This window comes from Pyrus communis, chromosome 1 (assembly GCF_963583255.1).
Source record: "Pyrus communis chromosome 1, drPyrComm1.1, whole genome shotgun sequence".
NCBI lineage: Eukaryota > Viridiplantae > Streptophyta > Magnoliopsida > Rosales > Rosaceae > Pyrus > Pyrus communis.
In genome coordinates, this window is record NC_084803.1 from 1762438 (window position 1) to 1777614 (window position 15177).

Sequence of the window (15177 nt, forward strand, 5' to 3'; positions counted from 1 at the left end):
CTCATCTAGTAAAAGTCTGCTATAACATCCCAAATGAGTTACCTACACTCAGCTACACTACGATGGCATCCCAAATGTAACGCAATGTCATGTGTTTTCACGTTCTCATACGGCATCGCGTGGTGCACACCTAAATACTTCTACAAAAAGAAAAATACAAATGTTGTATAATGTATGCATAAATAAGTAGACAAGTAAAATTTCCAATGTACAACATTCCCATTGAACTGTCATTTCTTGAGTCTACAAAATAAGATAATATAATACAAAAAATAAAATAAAAAGAACTGGTGCATATGAACAAGAAAAACGATACACAACAATGCCAATATCTAAATTAAAACATCCCAACTAAATTCGAATGGAATTTTTTTTTAAAATAAAATAAATTTAAATTTTGCAAATAACATGTATGGTTCGAGATATGCAGATTGACCCAGAAAAGGTTGTGGCAGATCGCCAATCCCGAATTCGGGATTGGATTAAATCCGAGCCTTACCATTTCCAAGCGTGAGCTCCAAGTCATCCAGTCCCACCTCGTGAATCTTCTCTCCGATCCACGGCTTTACGTCCGGAATTTGATCCACGGGAATATTCTGGTGAGGGAAAACAGGCTTCACAAGATTGAGGGTCGGAGAGGCCGGCATTGCCGACAGAGAAGGAGCAAATCTCTGGAAGCAAACCCATTGGCTGGAATCGGCAGTGGAAGTATCGGACTCGTCACATTCCGGGATAGTGGCAGCTGGAGGATGAGTATAGTGGTGGCGGGTCGGGCTCGCCGGAGCGGAGATGGCGTAAAACGGGTAATCGAAAGAGCCCATGGACTGTTTAGCGATGGAGTCCCAGTTGGGAATTGGGTTGGGGCGTTTGGAGGTCGGGGAGGAGAGCGGCGGGGTTACAGGGGCACTGTTGGAAATTCGCAGGGGAGGAAGAGATGATGGGATTGCAGAACGGGGATGGTGGATGGGATTGGATGAATTAGTGCTGGCATCGAAACGGGTGGGACTGGGATAGGACGAAGACGAAGGACTGACTTGGTAGGACGGGATTGGACTCGGATTTAGCGAAGAGTACGGGCTGATCTTGGTTGATGCGCCCGGCGTATCAGTTTGAATTGGCTTCAATCCCTGTACAACAACAAACACTATCCAATTAATTGAATTTATCATAATTTTCCATGGATCTAAGCTACGAGTAATTGAAAAATAAGTAATTAATTAATTATAAATTAAATAAGGATTTGGAATAATTAAAGAACGGCGACCTTTCGGTAGGTGGTGCCGTCGACCTCGACGGTCCAGCCGGCCTGGAGGCAGAGAGCTTTGAGGACCTCGTTGTTGTCGCAGTGCTTGGGCAAGTTGAAGTTGCCCTGAGCTCGGAGGCCCGTGAATATCTTCGCCGCGATGGCTCTCCTCCTCCTCTCTCTCCGCCGGTTGTTCTCCCTCTCCCGCCACGACGGCTTCCTCCGCGCGGTCGTCGCCGCTGACGTTGCCCCATCCGACGTCATTCTCCGAACCAATTAGCTCCCTCTACCTCTCTCTCGGTCGCAGAGATTGCAAATAGTCGAGCTCAGGTGCGTCGCAGGGGATTTAAGCTATGCAGAATCACGAGGAATGCGCTTTCGCTTTTTCGCTGGTTTGTGTGGAAGAATCTTTCACTCCTTCTTCTCCGTCCCCTTTCTCAGTGTTAGCAGAAATAAAGATGAAGATGGAGAAGTGATAGCACGCATCGCGGCTGCACTCAAGAACCTACTTGTTTACAGTTCTTTCATCAAGGACCGTAAGATTAGGGTCGTGGAATATTTACAGTCGGTGATTGAGGACCTACCTTACGTATGTGTTTCTCATTGCAGGCGATTGATTCTCTGATGCGAGAGTGTGAGAAAGGAATTCTTTTCGCCGCGTGGATGTTGATTATATAACTGTTTATTTTCCTGCCAAACTAATAATTCTCCCGCGTTTCCAGCCATTTTAGTGGGACCTAAATGGGACCCACTTTTCTGGACACTGGGTTTTTCTGTTTTGTTCTCTGCATGGGAATTTGGGTTGCACCATGAGAAGGAGGAAAGGAAATGGGCTTAATGTTTAACAAGTCCATTAAGCCCAACCCAAAATTCCAAGTAATAGACCAAACACGCTAAAAAAATGATTGTATTCTTACATTTTTTGGGGAAGAGTTTGCATCTAGGTGGAACGCTAATGTCATCTTTAATGGAGAGGTTAAAGGTATAAAAGCTCAAAAATAGCTTAATTTGTGTAAAAAAATCATTTCTAACTAATGTTTGGGCTATAATTCTATGAAACCAAAATGCACAGTGGAGTGGTACATGAGAGGCTTGGAATACTGCCACTTTGTAGTCCCGATTCTCTTAAGTTTCTCTTATGTTTTCACAAGTTTTTGAGACAACAAATGAAAAAAATATTAACTCGTGCATGTAATGGTTATTGTGTCATTTAGGTCCCATTTGGTGGCTAAGATTGTAAATGATTGGAATTGGGTTCATTTCAGTCTTATAGATTTTCTCACCATTAGACGGGAAGGCTTAGGAGAGAAACTCCGGAAGAAGCTTAGGGTCTGTTTGGTATCATATTTGAATTTTTTTTATCATTTTTCAAAACATATCTTAAGAACTTTTCTTAAAAACAATTTTCCTTAAGACTCAAAAACTTGTTTGGTTTGCGATTTAAATTTTTTAAATCTTACAACTTAAACTAGACAAAGAAATCTAAAAATAGGAGGTCGCATGATAGGGAGAAAGAGGAGAGAGGAGGAAAGAAAGTAAGAGTTGATTGAAGAAAAGAGAAAGAAGAGAGAGGATCGAACGAGATAGAGAGAAAGAGAAGTGAGAGAAAGAGCCGAAAGAATGAAGAGAATAGATTAGAGGAGAGACGAAAAAGGTAAAAAAAAAAAAGTGGAGAGAGAGAAGAAAAGAGAGAGATTGGAGTGAGAGGGAAGGAGTGAGAGAAAAGAAATAAGTGGGTTTAAGTTTAAAAACTCTAAAAACTTACTTTTTATGTTTATAGATAATAGATTATATTTTTGAGTTAGTCTTGAGTTCATTTTTTGAAAATAGTCCTACCAAACAAGGTTTTTAAGGCCTAAAACTTGAAAATTGTTTTTGAGCTTAAAAAGTTGAATTCAAGTATAGTAGCAAACAAACCCTTAATTTCTTTATTACTGGCATGCTAATTCTAATTTCATTTTTGGGTTCAGAATTCCAATGACCGCCACCAGGGTTCTCCGGAAGAACCTTAATTTCTTCACTAATTTCAGATTCGACCATGGACGATGGACTCATTGTTGTTCGACAAAATGCCTAGCTCAAAACTCGTTCCTCTCAATTCAAACGTGCGCTTACCCATCAAGCCCCCCGACTTTAAGCCCTCTCTCGGAGCACTCCAAGCACTTAACAAACTCCTGATCAGACCCAAGACTAGCCAACACGCTCTCTCTCTCGCGATGGGCAGAAGGATCAAGAGCAAATACGGGAAGCAGATACACATACCTTCTCCGATCGCAGAACCTCTTCGCGTTAAACAACGCCGTGGTTTGCAGCCGAAAATCCGAATATGAGGAGATCACTGTTGACAAGCTACGTCTCCAGGCCAATACCAGCCCAAATAAAAGGACATGGTTTGCAAGCCCTTGCATTTTACATACCTACTGGTTCCTACTGCCTTGTTGTATACTGTGTGTACGCATTGTCACGTCATATAGCCATAGGTTACGTGCATGTTGAAACGGGCATGGTAAAAAATCAGGGTGTCAATGATTAAATACACTCTTGGTCAACTTGAATCCGTCAATGCCCAACTTGATTTGAAATCCGATCAGACATGTTAGAATTTAAGGAAAAAATCCATCCATACCCAGTCCAATTTCAATCCGATCATTTATTGGGTTGGGTTGAGTTAGGTTGATATCTTGCCCACTCATATTTATCATTTGGAGCCCGAATTCTCTCATACACATATTACATATCCCACTTATATAAGAGTTATGTATAAGTTTGCATGGTTGAAACATTTTTTAAACTATAGTGTCATCTACTATGATATATGGGGAGAAAAAATAAAACCCCGATATTAAAGAGTAAGGATACTGTATTGAGAAATTGTCCTAACCGACATATGATACATGCATGCTACTTAAGAGACCGGATGTAGGAATTCTATAGGTTAGCTAGTATCATATCATACCATTCCAAATTACACCATTTTTGAAAGAAATCAAACGAACGAAGTAAGGGTTCACCCAAAAAGAAAAAAAAGAACGAAGCAAGAAAGACCTTCATCAATTGCATGAGGGCATAGGTTAACAATTTTTTACTACGCTTGGCGAAACATGTAAGCCGTAAGGAGTGACCTACATCTCTTGAATATTATTCCCGATAAAGCTATGCATCTCTGATACAACCTGGACGAAAATAGATGACTAAGCAACAGCAAAAGTAAATTAACTTGCTAAATAAAAAAGCACATCCGGCAACTTAACTAAGCTAACAACGATTTGGGGTGAACCATACACCGGAATAACTGTCGGGAAAACTGAAAAGTCTAATACTATTGTCTGACAAGGAAAACACACCAAAATCACGTCCGCTTCACGGTGATGCAGAATAAGGATAGTCAAAAGCAAAATAGATGCAGTTTCTTTCAAGCTTCTCACCATGGGGATAATAACTGAGCTCATTATACTTGGTAGAGATAACTTTGTGGCTAGCCCTGCTCAAAAACAATATCCGATCACCAGGATCAAAAACCTGTACCCATCGTGAACCTCCATTGATACCATCGCGCTCCAGTTTCAACACTCGAAATCCTTTAGTCGTGGGTGGAGGGTGGTAATTAGCACCCACGACATCAATCATAAAACTGGCGCATAGAGAAGATGTTGGAAAGCCAAAATCTACCTTATGAAAAATCATAAACAGCTCCATAGATGCATAATCTTTTGCTAGGTAAATGAAATCACGGCCATTGTAATAATGTGTTATTCGTGATGTAATTCCACACCATGTCGTAACATCAATAGAAGGAAGTGGGTAGGACGGAAGTGGGTAGGGATCAAGGGTAATCAAGTTAGCAACGCTATAGCTAGGAGAGCTAGGAGGGCCGCCATTGACACTGGCATCGTGGAATATGTCAAATACATTCACAAACTGGGATGCATGGCTTGTTGCGGCATATAATTTCCCGCCCATTATGACTATATCTTGAAAAAAGTTTACCCGCAGATCATCAATGGAGGTCCATGATTTATCGGTTATACAAAAAGCTATATGACCGCCTTTGCAGAGACTTGCCACAAAAGAGGGCTCCCGGCTCCTCCTTGTTGTTGGTACTGAAGAGGCGTCTAATTTCAGAATGGTAAATCCAGGCCCATTACTGCAGTGGCATGGAATGGTGGATTTGGACGACGGTAACATCACTCGGTCACCAGATATTGGATTGAAGAAGAAGAAGTCAATTTTAAACCTAGGGTTCTCAGGATTCAATAAGTATAATGACCTGGGCTTCATAAAACCCTCCGAACGCCGCAAAGCACGGTCCATCATGATCAGCCATCCTTCAATCGACCCAACGCAATCCATTCTATTCATTGTACAATAAAATATGGGATCTGGCGATGGTCGTAGAAATTTATGAGCTTTCCAATCTCTTGGACTTAAGGCGGAATGATCTCAGTTAGAAAAGGGATGAGAACATAGCATAAGCCATGGAACTTCAAGCCGCGGTGATTGAACATTGCTTTTAACAATTTCTCGCCAAGATTGGCATACTGCAGCACATCAACGGTAATCTGTTACACATAGTCGTTGTATAATCAATTGCATAATATCTTTCGGAAGTTGATTGGACCACGTGCTACCGCTGCAGACCTGCTTGAATTTGGAGTGACACTTGTTTCTATAGTTAAATCTGCCCATTCTTCTTACTATGGAGTTCATCATTCTGAGCTTGCGGGCAATAGAAGCTTGAGTGAGCAACAAACGCATTCTTGATATGCGTTAGTATGTCAACATAACTCGAAGAGGTCTCTGCATGTTTGAATATTAATGGTACCATCAACAAGAACACCCATTCTGCTTCAGGGTACAAACCGGGCCTGTGGAACACGCAGAAATGTATTTATATTAGTTCCTCCTTGATCACCTTTGGTCTTATCTGAGAAAGAAACACTTTTTGCCGCGTGGATGTTTGATTATACAACTAAAAATTTCTCATTATCCTGGCACTTTTCTGGACAGTGGGTTTTTCTATTTTGCTCTCTGCAAGGGGATTTGGGTTGGACCAAGAGAACAAAGAAAGGAAATGGGCTTTTGAGTTCTAATATTTAACGCCCAGTCCACTAAGCTCAATCCAAAATTCCAAGTAGTAGACCAAAAACGCTAAAAAACTAATTGTATTCTGGTATTTTTTGGGAAAGAACTTGCATCTAGTTGAAACGCTGAGTTGATGACTGTTAAAGAGGATATCTTGGATTGATTAGGTCAAACATTGTATATTATTCTTTAGTGATTTACTTCCTTATTTAGTCCTCAATCTGCCTTAATTATGGGCAGTAGAGTAGGATCTTGTCGTACAGAATGTATATAAGAATGTAATCTTGCTTTGTGAAGTAATAAGAAAGAATATTACACCATATCAGATTTCTCTAGATGGTACCAGAGTGATCGAACTGGGACACACACAAAACACGAAACACAAACCCTAGCAGCAATAGCCATGGGTGACAAACCAGAAAAGTCAACCTCATCTGGCATGACTTTGTATCAAAAATGGGAAAACCCTAATCATCAACTCTACCTCCATCATTCGGACCAACCAGGCGCAATACTTGTGCCACAGCCGCTTGTGGAAGATAACTATGGCACATGGGTTCAATCCATGACCATGGCCTTGATGGTCAAGAACAAACTGGGGCTGGTTGATGGGACGATCGAGAAGCCAGGTGATGAACAGATTGAAGAACTGCAACAATGGAACAGATGCAACAACCTGGTAAAAACGTGGCTGCTTGGTTCCATGTCAAAGGAAATCTCGGGAAGTGTTATACATTGTAAGGACGCACGACAGATGTGGCTAGACTTGCAGGAGAGGTTTTCTCATGTGAACATCGTACAACTATTTCACATCGAAAACGAAATCCATGATTGTGTACAAAGCGACATGACGGTAAGCTCTTATTTCACCAAACTTAAGAGCCTTTGGGATGAACGTGATGCCTTGTGTTCAATCCCCACATGCCGTTGTAAAGACACTCGAAGATCAGTAACTGGTTATTGCATTTTGCTTGGCCAAGCACCAATTTCTTGGAAAACAAAGAAACAAAGCACCGTGTCTCGTTCCAGTGCAGAGGCAGAATATCGTTCTATGGCCACTACATGCTGTGAAGTCACATGGTTGAAGAACATTTTGACAGATTTGAGAGTGCACCATGCACAACCTGTTACGTTGTTTTGTGACAATCAAGCTGCTTTGCACATTTCTTCAAATCCGGTATTTCATGAACGAACAAAGCACATAGAGATAGATTGCCATGTAGTACGTGAGAATGTACAAGAATGAGTGGTGTGAACAGCCTATATAAGAACAACAAACCAGCCAGCTGACTTGTTTACCAAAGCACTAGGTTCGGTGCAGTTTGAAGCATTACTCAACAAGTTGGGTGTTATCAATATACACTCCAACTTGAGGGGGAGTGTTAAAGAGGATATCTTGGATTGATTAGGTCAAACATTGTATATTATTCTTTAGTGATTTACTTCCTTATTTAGTCCTCAATCTGCCTTAATTATGGGCAGTAAAGTAGGATCTTGTCGTACAGAATGTATATAAGAATGTAATCTTGCTTTGTGAAGTAATAAGAAAGAATATTACACCATATCAGATTTCTCTAGACATCTTAAACGAATCATAAAATGTTATGTCAGCAAACTAAAATACATGGTGGTACACGAGAGGCTCGGAATACCACCACTTTGTAGTCCCCGACTCTATTAAGTTTAATTTGAGACTTCAAATAAGAAAATCGTGCATGTAATGGTTATCGTTTTATTTAGGCCCCATTTGGCAGCTAAGACTATGAATGAGTTCATTTCAATCTTACAGAGTTTCTAGAGTGAATTTGTGAGAAGCGATATCTTGGATTGTTGTTCGATTTAATAACTGCATCCCCAACCTATATACCTTCAACAAACAAAAGGAAAGAAACAATGAGGGAAATGCCGCAGAAAACTGCTCGACGAAATGCTGCAGAAAAGCGAAAGGAAAGGAAATGGAACGGGAAAGCAAAGACGGAAGAGAAGCAGTGAAGACGGACAAGGAATGAAACGGATTAATTGTCCTCCTTTCTTCTCTTTCCTCAAAAACTAAACTTTGAAAAACAAAATACGCCGTTGCCGGGGATCGAACCCGGGTCACCCGCGTGACAGGCGGGAATACTTACCACTATACTACAACGACTGTGTTGGCAAAGTACGCATATATAATTTAATATAAACGTAATTGAACCAATTAAATTCCACATGAAACTGCAACCGAGCAAAGAAACTAATAAAATACTATGGAGATCTGATTATATTTCTTCGTCTTCTTGCTAGTTGTTGGGGTTTTTACTCGCTACCTTCCAAAAGTCCTCGCCTTTTTTCTTCTTCTATATGCATTTCTCCACCGCGCGCCTGCATTATTGCTCTCTTTATTGATACTGTTTTGATATTAGTTTTTAGGTGCTTCAAAAGAATCGGAGAGTAAAAAAGTTGAATTGAATGGGCATGTCTATTGGGGATTTGTATGCTATACAAATTACACGTGCCACAGAAAATGAAGGGCTTGTTTCTGGGTTGCTGATAAAGCCAAGCGCTCTCTCTCTCATGCATGCACGTACTGCATGGATGCCTAGCTGCCAAACCTTTAGCCCCTCATCGTATACAGACACCATCAACTTTGTGTTAGCTTTCAGTAAGAGACATTACACCCCATTACCCTCACCCACCAAACTAACATCTTGTGCCCTAATTGCAAAACCTACCATTATCAAGTTTTCTTTTTTGTTTAACAAAGATATCCCCACCACCCACGGCAAACTATGCGATCACCCAGAATATTGTAGCAGATATTCGTAGGTCATTACAAGGTTAATTTGGGAAGTGTGAGTTTTCCAGGACATAAGCAGGTGACTTGATGCCTAAAACTACAGTGGCAGCCTCCTACCCACTGTGTAAAAGATAAAATCCTACAGCCTCTCGATTCTCTAAGACCTGGTTTGGTACTGAGGTGATTCTGAAAAAAGCTACTATCAAAAAAAGCTGGGAGCTGTTTTTGTGTTTGGTAAACACTCAGCTTCAGCTTTTTTTCACAGTTTTGGATGAAAAAAAGCCAAAAACAAGAAGCTGCAAAACCTAGCTTTGAAAAACCGGCTTTTTTTCACAACTGTTTTACATAAAAGTTTACCAAACACTCTAATACTGCTTTTTTTTTTTTCAAAAGCACTTTTACAAAAATGTTTACCAAACACTCTGCTGCTTTATTTCACAGCTGCTTATTCTCACAGCACAGCAGAAGCAGCTTTTTTTCAAAGCACAGCAATACCAAACCAGCCCTAACTCTAACACTACATAAATAACACTATCATCTCCCAATTCTAAATCATCCCATCCTTCCTTGAGGCTCATCATCTTCCCAGTTCCCGCACTGTTCTCATCACTAACCACTGCTTCTCATTTTGGACAACATCACCACTCTCCTCATACCATCCTTGGATCCCATCTTCCCCGTTCCTCATCACCCTACCATTGATTCTCTTTGTTATTGTGCAGTTGTAATTAATTTACAATTTTGTTTGCATTAGTTTGCTTCCGTATCTAGATCGATTTTCTTGTTCATTAGTTTTTCAGTACTAATCAATTAGTGAAATGAAATAAATGAGTGTTTGGCTTTTACTGTATTAAATATGTTCATTGAATTCGTTCGAATTAATTTGCGTTCTTCTTTCCTTTCATTTGCATAAGTGGAAATTAATGTTGCTATAAAAACAAATAATGCAATTAAGCAACAAATTATTAATTAAGAATGATCATGCATGATATGACCGCTTTGTTGTCTCAAACAATTGTGTTAGATGTCAATCAACTTTTGTTTTGTTTCCAGAGTGTGAGGATGGTGCACAGAAGCTGTCTGGGTGTGCACCCGGATATCTTGGTCATCTCTTCTCTTTCTTGTCCTTCCCTCTCGGACTTGATTAGAAAAGTTCTCTAAATGATTTGCATTAATTTATTATTATTGAGAGCATTTGTGCTCAGCGTCTATGAATCCATAGTGCACGCCATATTAATAAAGAGCCTTTAATTATCACTACAGTTGTGTGTACATTTAGAGTAATGTTATTCATACCATATTTTTGTATCACATTTTCATACCATCTTAGGTGGCATTTGATGTGGACAACCACATCATTTGAATTAATCAGATTTTTAATTTTAGTTCATTGTTTAATAAACTAATAATTAAGAAAAACTAGTTAATTAAATTATGACTGTGGTATATGAGGAGTCTTTCTCCTTCCTTTCCTTGGATTTTGCAAATTTTTCAAATGATGTGGTTGTCCACATCAAATGCCACCTAAGGTGGTATAGAAATGTGGTATAAAAACATTGTATAAATAGCATTACTCGTACATTTAAACTGTGTATTTAACTGCATTTCCATATATTTGAGTCATTCAAGTAATCTATCGGTTTAACTTATCCTCCCATCACTTGGTCATAGTGATTTTGGTAGGATAAGGCAAAAACTACACACAAGGAGCTGCCAATCATTAGCCCCAGTTGCTCAGCAACATTAAATTCACTAGTGACCAACTTCGTTTTGGCCCGAAATACTATCAAAACAGATAGTATGTCCACAACCATGTCTGCAATCCCAAGCACAGTTGTAGGTTTCGTAATCCAAATAAATGAAATGAAAAGGGCAAAATATGATGCAAGGATCCAAAGCCACATTTTGAATCTATATTTGCTGTTGGTCTTGATATCAGCAAATAGATCTAAAATGTGGCTACTGCTGCCTTTGGATCCTTGATCATTTTTTGCCCCTTTTCATTTCATTTGTTTTGATCACCAAACCTTCAGAACTATTTCAACAGGTGCAGGGCGAATGCGAATGCTGCTAATCCCAGCAATAATGGAAGGAATGAAGCAAGGGATGATGCTGGACAATGCGAGGAGGCCAATGATGGAAACAACAATCAAGAGATGCTGCTGTTTGATTTGTAGTTAATTTATTTCCTTGGACTGGTATGGCCTTGAAGACTTAACTTGTAAACAGTTATTGGTCCTCACCTTTGATTTAGGTGGATAGTACTGATTTGTAACTCAAGTAGTTTGGGATAGTACTGATTTGTAACTCAAGTAGTACTGATTTAGGTGGAGAAAGTCAAATTAGTTAGAACATGATGCTTTTGTTTTTTATACCTAAGTTCGAATTCAAGTCCGAGTAATTTATATTAAAAAGTATTTGAGGAAATCATATTTTATCCATACCATATTGTAACGCAACTCCATAAATGTGATGCTTATGACGTGTTCACTCACGTTCTAATCCTAACTCTAAAAATCAAAGCTTGTATAAAAGATCAAATATGGCCTTGACTTCAGGAAATTGTTCTACGCATGCATGTCACATCCCCGCCCGGGCGGGACCACTTCCCGGGCCGACTCCACCACCGTAACACGATATTGTCCGCTTTGGGCTTACCATTCCCTCACGGTTTTGTCTTTGGGAACTCACGAGCAACTTCCCAGTGAGTCACCCATCATGGGATTGCTCTAGCCCCCTTCTCGCTTAACTTCGGAATTCCTACGAAACCCAAAGCTAGTGAGCTCCCAAAAGGCCTCGTGCTAGGTAAGGATGAGAATATACATATAAGGATCACTCCCCCTGGACGATGTGGGATGTCACAATGCATGCATTTACAATGCGCTACAAACTATTAAACTCTTTTCCTTTTATACTTATTAATTGTATTGCTTGATTATTCTTCGAGATTTCATTATCTGAAAACCAATAAAAAGCATCTAATAATTAATTAAAAATTATTTGGAGCTGTTGTCAAATTTGACAATTATATTTGCTGTCAATCCACGTCCTGACTTAGAATTTGGTATTTCTGTGGAAAAACACTAGTGTTATCTTTTTTACTGTTATCTGTTGTGGACATTTTGAAATTTTCCTTAAAAATGCTCTTATGAGGAAACTGAGTAATGAAGTTTTAATGCAGAATTGTTCCCACATCAATCCGAAATTTTCAAACTTTCTTTTTCTAGGTACAAATTAAACACTTCATGTTTATAGTTTGTGCAAAATTTTCCAACAAAATTTTCAAAACTAGTAATAAAGTTAAATAGTACGGCATGACCATTATTTTCTTTAACACATTCGCACGTACTTGCTGAGAAAGAGCGGGAAGGGTGAGCTCATCTGTAGGCCCCCAATAACAACAGGATTGCGTTACTCGACCAGTGACAAGTCTCCACGTAGTAAGTGTTCACTGCCTCAGCAGCCCTATAAATACTCGACGACCCCATCTCTTTTCTTTTGTGTAGCGATTAAGGAACCAAAGAGGGGAGCATCTGATCAAGGCAGTGGAGTCGTCGGTCGTCCCTAAAGCCAAAAGGTCAGAGCTTTGAACCTGACCATCTGAATTATTCTCACAATTAAGTATGTAATTTGTTTTAATTATGTATCCCTTCGATGTTCTTGTAGTTGAATGTTTCAAACATTTGTTTGGTTTATGAGAAATTGTGAAGGGAAGTAAATAGAATTTGACAAGGGTCAGATCTTTTGTTTTGAAACCCAATTAGTCAGATCTTTTGTTGAGAAAGATGAGATCTTTAGTAAATTAATTTGGGAATTTTGATGGATTTCGGCGATAGATTAGCTTAATGAAGTTTGTTTAAATGATCAATTAATCTGTCCACGCATTGCGGATTAATTTTGAGTGGATGCTCATAGTTTGATAGTTGTCATCGTAAATAATTATTCACTTCTTATTTTATAACTTCATTTTCGCGAATTATTTCCTGTTAATTCTTAGTTAAAAACTCTCTGATTGATTAATTGCTTTCCTAAATCATGTTTTTGGTCCTGCTTGTTCGTTTGGCAGACTTAATTGAGTTGTCATGTATCCGCAATCTGCTGCCCTGCCTGCTGATATCAGCTTACAGTGTACCGATGAGGAGCTCTGTATGTCCTTAGAGAAAATACTGGACGGATCCCCGCTTCCTGGAAATGTGATTCGAGATGTAAATCCTTACAGATGCGCGCCCTCGAATTTACCCGGTTATTTTTCGTGCCCTTCAAATGGATGTAAATGTAATGAAGTTGATTAACTGAGTCATACTGGGATAATATCGATGTGATTAGTAGTAATCTACAACTCTGCTAGTCTGTCTCTCTAAAGCTTAACAATATTATTCTTATGCAGATGGTTTTTGGTACTTCATTCGCTCGAGTGAGAGCAACCCTACAAATATTGGGCAGTGGAGAGCCAAAGGGGAGGCCAGTAGAATATTCTCAAACTCCTCCGTCTATGGTTGGAGAGCTACCCTTGAATTCTATCAATGCCAAACCCCTCATGAAACTAAAACCAATTGGGTGATGCAAGAATACTGGATAACTCAGAAGAAATCGTCGGAAAGCAGCAAATTGACGGTAATCGATTGGAGTCTGCCAATCATGTATATTACACTGCCTGATATGTTCTACATATTTTGTTTCTCTGCCCAAGCTGCCAGTTCACTGCCAGTTTGGTTGGATAAATGTGCAGGATGTCTGGTCGCTTTGCAGAGTCTTTCTTGGGGATGATGAAACACCAAACTCCAATAAGCTTCAGGAATTGGTGAATTCTGATAGGGCTAGTCACTCAACACATTCAGTTGTTCCGCGTGTTGAAAATGTACACTTGTTTGGAACAACATTATTTGCTACTAGCTTTTATGATGCAGATATAGTTTGATCATTGCTCTGATGGGATGTCGTGATTTATTTGTTATATTGTAGGAGGCAAGCAATGATCGCGAAACGGGAACATTGGTAGTTACAGAAAGGCTTCCAGTTCGAGATGATAATGTGCAAATTATGCACGAGAATGATTACCTTTCGAGAGGCGACTACTTGGAATTGCTGGATCTTGACACACCAGCATCTCATTCATTTAGTTCAGTTTCGAGTTGCTTGACAATGTCCTCGGACGAATGCTTCGATTCTCTGGCATTGTTGGAAGAACTAGAGCCTAAAAGTAAGCAAGAATTGGTGACGAACAACAATGAGTTGGTCGTGTTGGCATCCTCTGCAGGTACATAAAAAAATAATGCTGCTTAATTTTGGTGAACAATAATAATCCTTCTATATGAAGAACCCTAAAATTACTCTATTTTTTTTTGTTAATAGGATCTTTCGACAAGTCTCGTGACGAAGAAAGAATCAGAAATCGTTCTCCGAATCCTGGTTCATCTGTTTGCGCCAAGATTGTCACAGAAAATAGTTCAAAAAATATGAGCAGAAAACAAAAATCAGACGATAGGAATGAAGGGCCATCAAATTCTCAGAATGCTAATGTTGGTGGAACCAAAAGGCTTAAGAGGAAGAAGTATTTCTGCTTCATGCCGTTTTAGGTCATCTGTTTTCATTCTACACGTGTGTATTTATGTATATTAGCGAATTTGATTAGCAAATAATCAACATGTTTACACGTACTTAGACATTTTTTGTATTGTTCAAATGAATCATTTTGGAAATTTTTTTTGTAGAATCTAAAACCTTTTTTCTACTATTGTTTGCTTAATATGGGAAATTCATCACATGTAGCCCAAAACCAAGATCTGCATAACCAAATCAAAGCATTTTTTTGACCAAAAAAGAAAAATCAAAGCATTCAAAATAGCAATTGAGTCCATCACTTTGTACTCCAGTCTAGTAGTGAAGAGGTCCTATGTTCGATTTTGGCTAAAAGGCGAATTTGAACAATATCATTGCTAATTCATTGTGAGGCTAAGCCTAAACCCTCTCCATTATTGTATATAATATCGTTTGTTAAAAAAAAAAAAAAATTAGCAATTGGGCCCATATGGCGTTTTACCAGTGACAGAAAATTATCATACCTATGCACTCTAGTGAA

At 39.3% G+C, this 15177-nt stretch overlaps 3 protein-coding genes and 1 non-coding gene across 6 annotated transcripts; 1 reads left to right on the forward strand and 3 right to left on the reverse strand.

The window, feature by feature from the left end:
• Positions 1 to 179: 179 nt before the first annotated feature.
• On the reverse strand, positions 180 to 1725 carry LOC137710678 (protein BRASSINAZOLE-RESISTANT 1-like). The gene is made up of 2 exons (XM_068449779.1): positions 1265 to 1725; positions 180 to 1127 (listed from the first exon to the last, which is right to left on the reverse strand). The coding sequence occupies exons 1-2, from the start codon at positions 1505 to 1507 to the stop codon at positions 483 to 485; spliced, it is 888 nt and encodes a 295-aa protein (XP_068305880.1). The 5' UTR covers positions 1508 to 1725; the 3' UTR covers positions 180 to 482.
• A 2878-nt stretch (positions 1726 to 4603) lies between these two features.
• On the reverse strand, positions 4604 to 5593 carry LOC137746958 (uncharacterized). Its single transcript, XM_068486963.1, has one exon. It carries the CDS (start codon positions 5591 to 5593, stop codon positions 4604 to 4606), a length of 990 nt encoding a protein of 329 aa, XP_068343064.1.
• A 2803-nt stretch (positions 5594 to 8396) lies between these two features.
• TRNAD-GUC (transfer RNA aspartic acid (anticodon GUC)) lies at positions 8397 to 8468 on the reverse strand. Its single transcript has one exon. It is a non-coding gene; the product is annotated as a tRNA-Asp (tRNA).
• Positions 8469 to 12606: 4138 nt separating this feature from the next.
• On the forward strand, positions 12607 to 14797 carry LOC137714226 (NAC domain-containing protein 83-like). Of its 3 annotated transcripts, none has more exons than XM_068453492.1 (6): positions 12607 to 12675; positions 13165 to 13373; positions 13486 to 13712; positions 13789 to 13956; positions 14061 to 14355; positions 14451 to 14797. In XM_068453492.1, exons 2-6 carry the CDS (start codon positions 13181 to 13183, stop codon positions 14672 to 14674), a joined length of 1107 nt encoding a protein of 368 aa, XP_068309593.1. In that variant the 5' UTR covers positions 12607 to 12675; positions 13165 to 13180; the 3' UTR covers positions 14675 to 14797. The 3 variants fall into 3 exon arrangements, with proteins under 3 accessions (XP_068309593.1, XP_068309602.1, XP_068309597.1); XM_068453501.1 differs by having other exon boundaries at positions 13828 to 13956; XM_068453496.1 differs by having other exon boundaries at positions 13165 to 13340.
• Positions 14798 to 15177: the final 380 nt, after the last annotated feature.

What these genes read in the sequence shown, in the direction of transcription:
- LOC137746958 (XM_068486963.1), bottom strand. Translation starts at nt 5,593, where the DNA reads ATGGATTGCGTTGGGTCGATTGAAGGATGGCTGATCATGATGGACCGT.
- LOC137710678 (XM_068449779.1), bottom strand. Translation starts at nt 1,507, where the DNA reads ATGACGTCGGATGGGGCAACGTCAGCGGCGACGACCGCGCGGAGGAAG. An exon ending in ACGGCACCACCTACCGAAAG is followed by an intron (nt 1,128 to 1,264) that starts GTCGCCGTTCTT and finishes GTTGTTGTACAG; the next exon opens with GGATTGAAGCCAATTCAAAC.
- LOC137714226 (XM_068453492.1), top strand. Translation starts at nt 13,181, where the DNA reads ATGTATCCGCAATCTGCTGCCCTGCCTGCTGATATCAGCTTACAGTGT. An exon ending in CGGAAAGCAGCAAATTGACG is followed by an intron (nt 13,713 to 13,788) that starts GTAATCGATTGG and finishes TCTCTGCCCAAG; the next exon opens with CTGCCAGTTCACTGCCAGTT. An exon ending in CGTGTTGGCATCCTCTGCAG is followed by an intron (nt 14,356 to 14,450) that starts GTACATAAAAAA and finishes TTTTGTTAATAG; the next exon opens with GATCTTTCGACAAGTCTCGT.